The 11970-nt window shown below is 25.8% G+C and overlaps 1 protein-coding gene across 3 annotated transcripts in view; it reads left to right on the forward strand.

Annotated features, from left to right (window-relative positions):
* LOC122500289 (pancreatic triacylglycerol lipase-like) overlaps positions 1–11529 on the forward strand; it is a 34590-nt gene extending 23061 nt beyond the window's left edge. The window contains exons 1-10 of one of the 3 annotated variants that reach the window (XM_043609146.1): positions 4683–4821; positions 4889–5052; positions 5903–6057; positions 6301–6420; positions 7396–7542; positions 8095–8323; positions 8747–9178; positions 9300–9426; positions 9498–9713; positions 10026–11529. In XM_043609146.1, coding sequence (XP_043465081.1) covers positions 4890–5052; positions 5903–6057; positions 6301–6420; positions 7396–7542; positions 8095–8323; positions 8747–9178; positions 9300–9426; positions 9498–9713; positions 10026–10128 — 1692 coding nt within the window. In that variant the 5' untranslated portion in view covers positions 4683–4821; position 4889 and the 3' untranslated portion in view covers positions 10129–11529. Of the gene's footprint in view, positions 1–4682; positions 4822–4888; positions 5053–5902; positions 6058–6300; positions 6421–7395; positions 7543–8094; positions 8324–8746; positions 9179–9299; positions 9427–9497; positions 9714–10025 lie in introns of those variants that run through there. The other 2 variants (XM_043609144.1, XM_043609147.1) reach the window with 2 other exon arrangements.
* Positions 11530–11970: the final 441 nt, after the last annotated feature.

The raw sequence follows: 11970 nt of genomic DNA on the forward strand, positions 1-11970 counted from the left end.
TAGCCCTTTGGTTAAAAATTTAAAATTATTAAAAATTATCGAAATTTCGAAAAACCAATTTTTTTTAAAGTCAACATATTTTCTCCTCTTTTATGGCATTTAGCTTCATTATTTTTGTGCTTTTCAAAAATACTTTACTTCTTTAATAGTCTCCACCCTTTAGTAAAAAATTTAAAATTATCAAAAATTATCAAAAATTCAAAAAACCGAATTTCTTAAAATTCAACACTTTTTCTTCTTTTTTATAGCATTTAGCTTCATTATTTTTGTGCTTTTCAAAAATACTTTACTTCTTTAATAGTCTCCACCCTTTGGTAAAAAATTTAAAATTATCGAAAATTATCAAAAATTCAAAAAACCGAATTTCTTAAAATTCAACATTTTTTTTTCTCTTTTATTGCATTTAGCTTCATTATTTTTGTGCTTTTCAAAAATACTTTACCCAATTTTTTATCTTAGCCCTTTGGTTAAAAATCTAAAATTATCAAAAATTCAAAAAACCGAATTTCTTAAAATTCAACATTTTTTCTTCTCTTTTATTGCATTAGCTTCATTATTTTTGTGCTTTTCAAAAATACTTTACCCAATTTTTTATCTTAGCCCTTTGGTTAAAAATCTAAAATTATCAAAAATTATCAAAAATTCAAAAAACCGAATTTCTTAAAATTCAACATTTTTTCTTCTCTTTTATTGCATTTAGCTTCATTATTTTTGTGCTTTTCAAAAATACTTTACCTAATTTTTTATCTTAGCCCTTTGGTTAAAAATCTAAAATTATCAAAAATTATCAAAAATTCAAAAAACCGAATTTCTTAAAATTCAACATTTTTTCTTCTTTTTTATAGCATTTAGCTTCATTATTTTTGTGCTTTTCAAAAATACTTTACCCAATTTTTTATCTTAGCCCTTTGATTAAAAATCTAAAATTATCAAAAATTCAAAAAACCGAATTTCTTAAAATTCAACATTTTTTCTTCTTTTTTATAGCATTTAGCTTCATTATTTTTGTGCTTTTCAAAAATACTTTACCCAATTTTTTATCTTAGCCCTTTGGTTAAAAATCTAAAATTATCGAAAATTATCAAAAATTCAAAAAACCGAATTTCTTAAAATTCAACATTTTTTCTTCTTTTTTATAGCATTTAGCTTCATTATTTTTGTGCTTTTTAAAAATACTTTACCCAATTTTTTATCTCAGCCCTTTGGTTAAAAATTTAAAATTATTAAAAATTATCGAAATTTCGAAAAACCAATTTTTTTTAAAGTCAACATTTTTTCTTCTCTTTTATGGCATTTAGCTTCATTATTTTTGTGCTTTTCAAAAATACTTTACTTCTTTAATAGTCTCCACCCTTTGGTAAAAAATTTAAAATTTATTAAAAATTATCAAAAATTCGAAAAACCGTTTTTTTTAAATTCAACAATCAGGGTTCCTACAGAAATCCGAATTTAAAATTCCATAATATTTCCATGATTTCCAGATTCTGTAGGAACCCTGTTAGAAGTATTTTATTATTTATGCGAAAATAATTGTATTCTTGCCTAAATTTTTTTTTAAATTTTCATAAATAATTGAATTTTTATGAAAAATGTTACTGCTTGTGAAAATAATAGAATTCTTGCGGTAGAATTTGTAGATATTGAAAATCATTTACTTTCGAAAATTTTTTGAAAATGAAATCGTTTCAAAGAATTTTGTTACAACTTTTAGATTTTTTTTTTATTTTAACTGTTAGCGAATTTAAAGTGATGCAAATTTCCCCAAAAATAAAGAAAAAAGTATCTTTTATTGCCATAAATAAAAAAAAATTATCCAAATATTTGCAAATTGTAAAAAAAAGTAGTAAATAGTAAGTTTTAGTAGATGAGTGCGAAGCCTGTATAATTTTCAATTTATCCCCTTAGCTATTTTTTTCAAATATCTCCGAATTAATTCAAATTCTATATAGAAATAAAGAGAATTTAAAATTCTTGAAAAATTTTAAAAAACAAAAAAATAAAAACTTACTGCAAAAACTGTAGTAGAAAACAAAGGAACACTTCGACTGATCAATGATTAAAGGCGCCAGATTTGGAAGATTGAATAAAAATTTTCCCGATCTTTACTGTATGGTCTTCTTTACTTTCCTCTGAAAAAAATCAAATAGAAAATCTATTTTTAGAAATGAAATAAAAAAATTAAATTCATAAATTTCTTGAAATTTGGATTAAAAATTTAATTTACATTATAAATAATTATAATTTTTATCCTTAATCGCAGTATTATATTTTTTCCGAAAAAATTCGTATAAATTTAATTTTATATAAAAAAAATAATAACACTCAGAGAAAAATTTTATTAAAATCAAAAATATATTTTATTTGCCTTGAATGAACGTTAATTTATTTCAGAGCCAACTAGATTATTTATTTATTTTAAATAAAAATTGTATTCGACATAAATAAAACTTTTATTTCAATCAAGTAAAATTTTATTTAAATCAAATAAAATGTAATATTTTAAACAAATAAAGTCTATTTGGCTCTGAGCGAAATATATTTTTCTCTGTGTGAAATTCTTTGAATTTATTATTTAAAAAATAAAAAACCAAAAAATCTTACTGCAGAAATTTTGCAGAGTAGAAAGTACCACTTTGACTGTGGTTTTCGATTGAATAAATGCGCCAGATTTGGAATTACTGATAGAAAATTCAATATGATTTTCACAATAAGCTCTTCTTTACTTTCCTGTAAAAAAATCAAATTAATTTAATTTAATATAAATTTAAATTTCAAGTAAAAATATTTCTCTAAAAAAAGTTATTTTTGTTCAAAATTAAATTTGCCATGAATTAATAATTATAAATAACTTTCAGTTCACAAATACACCAAAAAAATTAAAATTAAACCAATCCATTGAATTATTTAATTAGATAAAAAAACTTAATTAAATTTATCTAAATAATCAAATATTTATATTACAAAAAATAAAATGCATCACTATTTGTTTTAATAATAGTTCATCTTTGTTAATATTGATCATATTTATTTATAAAGTTTTAGTATTATTAATAAATTAAATTAAGTTAAAATCAAAACACCAAGTAAACATAACCTTCAATTTTACAAAACTTTAATCAAAACAATTAATGTTTTGCCCATCCCCCCTCCAACCGTAAAGTATTCATATATTTGCATAAAGGAATATTTTCGTTGTTTTTAATAAAATATTTTATTGTTATATATTATTTTAATTACCTTTTGTGAGCTTTCACTGTGAGCAATTTGTTCACCGTGTCGATGTTGGCGATGTCGGCGCAATGGTAATACTGAATCAGTCAACTGAATTGTGCACCCCGGAAACATTCGATCTAGAAAAACAAAAAAATTGTTGCCAACCTTATTAAAAATGAAAATTACCCATGGGGCCATGGAGTTCCGAGCGACGCCCTAATTCAAAATGGCGGCGTTACAATGAACTTTGCCTGTATTACAATTTTTCATCATTTTCTCACGAAAAATTGTAATCCTGGAGGCAATCTCAACTAGAAATCATGAAATACTCATCGGATATATTCAAATTCTGATGAGTATTACCTGAATTTGATAAATTTTGTTGCCTAAATATGCGACAATAATGTTCAGCATGAAGGCGTGGTCGTGGCATGGCAAAATACTAAATTCCATATTTCGCCAAACATCCACCATATTTAGGCGAAATTTTCATAAAATATTGTCACCTAACGTTTAAATAAGAGTTTGAACAAGTATTTTGAGGAAAACATGAAAGATTTTTACCTTTTTGGGGAAAAATGTATGGAGAGAAAAGAGGAGTACTGCACGTCCGTCGCAAGCTCGGGCACTAATGAATAAGAAGCCATATTTGCTCTCTGATTGGACGACGAGTATCGGGCATGCATTCTGATTGGTGGACAATTTCTTTCAATTATTCAGTTAACAATATTTTTAACATTAATTTAAATATAATTACGATAGTAATTAATTAATTTTATAACTGAATAACGTTTAAAAGTCTTTTGAGAAATGAAAATTTTTAGTTACTTGTGAATTTAAAGTTTAGAAAAAGTTAAAATGTTTATTTCTTGTTTAGTTAGTTGTTCATTTGACTAGCTTTGTGTCACTAGTTTTCACTTCCGGTCGGCGCAAAAGGAGCATAAAATTAGTGTGTTCTGCGCTGATTGTTTGTAAATAGAAGAAATGTATCACTTTTATCGAAAAAGAATGATTAATTATTCTATCACTGCGGTGCAATATTTTATTTATATAACAATTTTTCATCCACATTTTAATTTCTTGGAAAAAACTTTCAAGAAGCGACTTATTTCACCGGTGAATTAATTTCTCTTATTTTTAGAAATGTTAGAAATCAACAAAGCGAGGTAACCTCAAAACATTAACTTGTTTTGATGGAAATAAAAATATTCGACGAACTTTAAAAGTAAAATTTTCAATTAAATTCTAATATAATGACACAACAACGAACAGCCACCCAAAAACGTATACTATATAATTAAATATAAAAATTTTATTTTTGTGTCACTTGAACTTCGTCTTCTCCTGTGTGTTCCGCGTTATAAAATATTTTACAACCATACTTTTCTTCCAGCGCATACAAATAGTAAAATTATGATAATAGAGGTGCAGAAAATTTTCGGAACATTGCCTCGTGCTTAGGATAATAAAAAAATTTATATAAACTTTATTCTTTATACTTATTACATAAAGAAGTCATCATATTAAATATAAAAGGAGAATTTATTCATAAAAAAAATGAAAAGTACAGGGCTTGAACCAGTGAAAGTATATTTAAAAATACTATTAGTACGTATAATATATTTTCGGTATTGTTGTAAAAATAATGAAAATAAATTCAACTCTTTTTTTGCAGAATGAGGAGGAGCGGTGCGAGAAAACATGGAGGCGCCGAGGGAGAAGGAGCATTAGTTTTGCTCCTTGTCGCATTGGCTCCTATTCTCTGCTCCGCTGGAATCCTGGACCCTTGGCAATGGGCACGCAGTGATCGAATCGAAGTCAACATTCCATGGCTACCTTGTAATTATCTGAAACAATCACAAATTAATTAATAATTAAGGTCAGAAATTGGATTTTTTTTCCACTTACAATAATTTAACGAAACTCATATTTTATCAAGAATAGATTCCTCTACACGACTTTCTTTTATTGAGCCTTGTATTTTTTTCTCTAACTTCTTGCAGTTTTCACCTTTCTTATCGACATGACTTTACAGTAAACGATGAGTAAACGTTACAAAGAAACCTTTTAGTAAAGGTTACCAAATACATGACATGTTTTCTTATCTTTTTCCTCTCATGTTATTGGAAAAAGAATTTACTTTGTTCTGTAGTCGAAAATTATATATTAAGAGATATTTTCCTCTCTTTTCTTTTTTAACACTTATTTCAACTTAAATAAACATTAAATAAAACTAATTCAAACAAAAAATCGAAATTTAGATTCAAAAGAAGTGAAATATTAAATCTATTCAATCAATATAAAAATATTTCTATAAAGTTGAAAAATTGAATTGTTTCGAAATATTTTATTAAATAATTTTTATAGGAAAAAGGAATATTTTTAATGTCTTTATTGTAAAATAAACGTAGAGAACGCGCCGACAAATGTTTTATATTAGTTGATGCAATTATTTGAATGGCCGCTTTTAAAATAATTGAATAATATTACAAATAGCATAGAATAAAATATAAAACGTAACAATTTAGAATAAATATATAATTTTCAGGTGCAACCACAGTGAATTTATAAAAAAAAATTTCACAAGATTTTTATGTAATTCTATATATTTGTATAACTGAGGAAATAAATAATATAGGATATATTAGTACATTTTTTTAAAAAGTTAATTTTGTATATTATTTTTCAGTTGAAAATGAAACACGCTGCTATGGTGAGCTGGGATGTTTAAACATCACAAGAAGTTGGTATCATCTCATTCATCGACCTCTCAATGTATTTCCTTTGCCACGAGAGGTCATTAACACAAGGTTCATACTTTACACCAATGAAAATCCCAACGAAGTATGTTTTCTTTTGAAAGCTTATTATCATTGTAAGAGAATATATTCTAAATAGAAGATATTTTTGTTAGAATATTTTAAATATCTTTTTAAATACTCTAAGGAAAATATACTTTAAATATTTCGATAAAAATGTATTAGAATATTTATTATTAACTTATAGAAAAAAAAAGAAAAGGAATTATTTGACAAAATTATAATAATGATAAAGATTATTTAACTAATAATGATTTTCTTTTACAAGGGCCAAGTTTTGATAGCAAGTAAGGATAAATCGATAAAACGTTCAAACTTTGATGCCGAGAAGAAAACAAAATTTATCATACACGGTTTTATAGACACGCCGCTCAGCAATTGGGTGAAGGTGAGACATTAGTTTTTTTTTACAACATCCGCTTTATAACTAAATCCTTACTTTATGCAGAAATCATTCTTTTTCTCAAAGCAATATTTATCATTAACTCATGTTCTCTCCTCTATAATTTATTGCTTCTATTTGTATATTATGTCCAATTAATAGATCGTAAATCGATAACACTATTTTTTTTCTTTTGTATATTTTACTAATTTTATTTCATGATAAATTAAAGAGAAAGAAAATATATTTAAAAACAAGAGAAGGAACCCTTTTTTTGTACTTTTAAAGATACATTTTGAAAAAAAACTTGAATAACAAAAGGAAGGAGAGAAAATATTTTTTCGTTTTTAATTTTGTATCATAATTGTTAATTATCTCTTGAGACTAATTTTTCGCCTAATAATCGTGAAAGTAGTAAAATGACTGTTAAGAAATCCTCAAAGGAATTCACCTCTGATGTATATATAATTTTGAAGCGCGCAGGGAGAAAATTAATGCCGAGAGTAATAATTCGTCTATTATATGAACATCGCAAATGAGACTGATGGTTAATAATTATTAACATATATACTTAATAGTAGAACTAGCTGGTAATTTGTGTAAATTATCTTCTCGCAATTTTTTTTTCACGAAGACAGTATCACGAGTCATATCAGACTTTTAAATCTACATAGACGGAAGATGAAGTCTATAGGAATATTTTATTAAATTTCCAAGTTCGGTAGATATAAAATAGATTTTAATCGTCATGACTTTCATTATGCATATGTACTATCTATTGAAATCTATAGTTGTAGAAATAATAATAATAATAATAATAATAATAATAATAATAATAATAATAATAATAGAAATAATAATAATAAATAAATAAAAATGATAATAATATTAATATTAAAAAAAACTACAAAAGGAAATAATAGAAAATAAAAAGATGCGGATCGTGATTTCCGATGTCTAATATTTTTTTCCTGTTTGCAGGAGATGAGGAATGAGCTGCTAAAGCATGGTGATTACAACGTCATAATTGTCGATTGGGCAGGCGGAAGTCTTCCTCTTTACACTCAAGCCACGGCTAATACGAGGCTCGTTGGTCTCGAAATTGCAAATCTCGTCAAACACCTTCAGGTAGCGGATTTTTCTTTCTTTTTTCTTTTTTTATTATTTTTAATAGACACGCGGAAAATGTGAACAAGTTTTGAAATATTTCACGTGTTTCTGGAAATTATTTCCAAGGCAATTTCTGTTTTTTTTTTTTTACTAGTTTTTTCTTTAAAAAAGAAAGAAAATGTGAATATGTTTAGCGGTTTTTCATTTTTATTATTATGCAATTTTTAAATTTTTTATCAACTTTAAGTTTTGAATGATTTCGGATTCAAAACTTTTAAAAATTTACTTATTAACTAATTAATTATTATTTTCTAAAATATTAATAAAATTCATTAAAAAAAATTTATCCAAAAATTGAATTATTTTCTTTATTAATGAAATTTATTTTTTTTTTCACAGAAATTTAATTATTTTCAATACAATTCTTCGAAATAATTCAATTTATTTATTTATTTAAAAAAATATTTACTAAAATTCGTCACATACAAGAATATTATTAATATAAATTTATATTTAAATTTAATTCAAAGAAGAATAAATAAAATTATTGAATTTTTCACTTTTGTATAGGTAAATTACGGTTTGGACATGAGCGAAGTTCATTTAATTGGCCACAGTCTCGGAGCACACACGGCAGGATACGCGGGTGAAAAATTAGGAGGTGCAATTGGCAGAATAACTGGATTGGATCCAGCCGAACCATATTTTCAAGGGATGCCAAGTCATTTGCGTTTAGATTACACGGACGCTCAATTAGTCGATGTCATTCACACAGACGGGAAGAGTATCCTTTTCCTAGGTATGTTATTTATTAATGAAACAATGAAAATCAAAAGTTATATTTTCTTGCAGAATTACTTTTCCACAATCAGAGATGATAAAATCGTAATTTTCTTCTAGAATGAATAATTTTTTATTAGATGATAATAACAGGTATGCCACAGGTCAGGGAATTTCAATTATTTTTAATAAAATTTTAATAGAATTTTACAATTAAAGAAATGCGTAAATAAATGTAGTATAAGATAGAAAATTTTTTTAGTAGTATTTCATAATTTTTAGATTCAATCAGAATATTGTTTAGGGTCAGGGAAAATCTTGAAATAAGGGAAAAAGAAAATTAAATTTTTGTGGCAACCCTGTAATAAAATAGAAATAGGGAAAAAAAATATTTCGCTGGGTATCTTTGAGTTGATCCTAGGATAACTATAGCCACTATAAGGATTTCCAGGGTACGGGATGAGCCAACCGTGCGGTCATTTGGACTTTTATCCGAATAATGGAAAGGAGCAACCTGGCTGTACGGATCTTAGTGAGACAACACCGTCATTGCCATTGACATTGATACGCGAGGGTCTTGAGGAGGCGTCACGAGTTCTTGTTGCTTGCAATCATGTACGTGCGATAAAACTCTTTATCGAAAGTATCAATTCAAAGTGTCAATATGTGGCTCATGAATGTGGTAGTTATTCGAGTTTTCTTAAGGGCGAATGCTTTTCTTGTAAGAGCAAAAATAGTTTGAGTTGTGGAGTTATGGGCTATCATGCTGACACGAGTCCTGCTTTAGTTAAACGTCAGGCAATGGGTCAGGATGTCTCGTCTCTGCTTGGTTCGAAATTCTTCTTTAGTACCGGAAAAGAAGATCCTTATTGCAGTGAGTTCATTGTATTTATATAATCTTTAAATTAACATAACTTATCATAATTTATTATAATTTAATTAGTTTGTAAAATTACAGGGGAAATTCGATTAATTGTGAAATATTTATTCTTCAGGAAGACATTACAGGATAACGATTAATTTAGCGAGACCACCGACTGCCGAGAGTTGGGTCCAGGGTTTCATAAAAGTTACTTTCCACGCTGAGAATGGAATCATTCGAAATATTGATCTCACTCCTAGGTAGATTGAATATTTATTTTTTTATTTATTATTTTATTTTCCATTTTATTAAAAAAAAAATTGTTTTTCAGTGGTTACATGAAATTGGAACATGGAACATCAACTCGAATGGTTGTGGCCCATCCTGGAGGATCAACTGGTGAAATAGGCAAAATTCGACGAGTTGAATTATCCTGGGCTTACGATATGGATGTTTTACAACCACGTTCCCTTTGTTTCTTCTGGTGTAACGATCATTTGTACGTTAACAGCATCCTTGTCGATATTATGGAACTCCCAGGAAGAGGGTATGTTTTAAAAATAAAAGAAAATAATTATTATTTCCATATTAAAAATATGAATTCAATAAATAATCAATAATGGAAAAAATTACCATTTTAGCTAATTAATTGTTTAAATAATTAAATGTAGCAGATTAAAATAATTTTTAAAAAAAGATAGTAAAATTGTCAAATACTTTTATTTATTATTATTATTATTATTATTATTTTTTCTTATCTTTTTAAATTATTTCCTTGTTGTTGCTTCAAAGATAATTTTCATTTGTTTTTCCTTCATCTGAATAAGAAATTTGATAAAGAATTTGAATATACTTACAGGAAAAGGGAAGCGGATTTCTCCAGTAGATTGTGTTCTGCAAGTAAACGTGACTATGCGGAAATAGCGAGTGGGTCAACTGCCTCTTTTGTCGACAATTGCTGACGAATTATGCATTTGTGAACAATTTCAAATTGTGCAGTGATCTCAAGCTCTTTAGACTAATCTCGCCTCTTTGAAAATTGAAATCATTCATTAGCCAAAGTACTTAAACAAAAAAAAAAGAAAGGAAACAAAAAATTCGAACAATCGTTAATTACTAAGAATAATAATAAGGATGATTAAACATTTAGGGTGAAAAGAACGTTTTTCTTAATTTTTAAAAATTAAAACAACAATAAGTCATTTTGACTTGATTTAAATTTATTGAAAAATTTGTGATTTAAAAAATACGTTTTTGGGGGAAATTTTAAATTTAGTGTAAAAAAATGCGTGTTCACCAGTATTAGTATGATACGAATTTTGTAAATTTTGTAAATAAGTCTAATTTTAGAGTAATAGATTATTTTTTAATCTATTCTTAAAAGATCGTTCACCTTTAGTAGCAGGTGAGAAAAAATTATTAATTGCTGGAAATTAATCTAAATACAATGAAATATTTTTTCTTTTGATAAAAAGAACATTTTATCAAAGTTTTAAAAAAAACGTTCTCTTTTTTTACGAAAGAGAAAAAAGGTAAAAATTTTTGTCCCAAATTGTTTTCAACATACAGTTTTATAAAAACTCTACTCTAGGTGAATTGTCTTTAACAGACACCAAGTCTGATTCGCGCGGCCATATTTGTCATTAAGAAAATGCTAATTAGTCGAAGAAAGTCCAGTGTGAAAAAACTAAGCTTTTTTTTGTAAAGACATCTTTCTTAAAAATGTTTCCCATTGTTTTTAATCTAGTGCGTAAGAATTAGCCTTTTGTGATTTATTTTACTAGTTGTTAGAAGTCTGAATGTCCAAATAGTTCAGAAATAGTCTGTTAAGAATGAAAAATCAAAGTTAAGCCTGATTTTTTAGAAGTTATTCTCAGTTCTTCTATGATTTGCAAGGGAAATTCAAATCCATGGAAATTATGTAAATGTATAGAATATAGTAATTTTGTTTAGAAAATCATTTGTCTAACAAATATTCAATCACAAATAATATTTAATTAGAAAGAAATTCTAATTGAATGAAATAATTGACAAAATAAATATTCAAAGGTTCTTAGAGGAAATGGAATACTTCTAAATATTTCTTTAATACTTTCATAGAAATATACTTTAGCGGTATTGCAACGAGTATTTTTTTTTCTCTTTAAAAAATTAATTTTTAACAGTTGTTAAACTTTTAATTATATTTATATACAATTACTCAAAACAAGAAAATGTACTAATAGAAAAATACTTATTAGTGAAACTACTATTTTTTCCGTAACCAATTGTACATCGATTTTCTTTTTCATTCTGTAACATTTTATAATTGTAAAAAACAAAACATGTGATTCAACCCAATAAATAATAGGCTCCCAATTAAATACCTGTATTTTCTTTTTACTGAAAATCATTTTAATTTTATTCTATTAAACTTTTTACATTCAATAAATATTATTGAATGAATATTTTTCGTAAAGCTAAAAAAATGGAATATGAATAAAATTATAAGAAACGAAATAATTGAAATAATAAAATGTGTAATTTAGTAAAAATATGTTACATTATAAAATTCGATGAATTTTTTTATATTTAATATATAATTCATTAAAATTAAATTAATGTTGAAAACGATGGTAAAAATTAGGAAAAAAGAATTAATTATTAAAACATAGAATATATAAATAAAATTTTTAAAAAAGTACCTAAGACACAGTTTTGTTTTTTTAAACGCTTTTTTATATACATACATAATTTCTAGAAAAATACGACTAGTATTTTTAATTTCAATAATGAAAAATAAAAAAAAATATCCCCATCATAAA

Source organism: Leptopilina heterotoma, unplaced genomic scaffold, assembly GCF_015476425.1.
Source record: "Leptopilina heterotoma isolate Lh14 unplaced genomic scaffold, ASM1547642v1 Lhet_183, whole genome shotgun sequence".
Classification (NCBI taxonomy): Eukaryota; Metazoa; Arthropoda; class Insecta; order Hymenoptera; family Figitidae; genus Leptopilina; species Leptopilina heterotoma.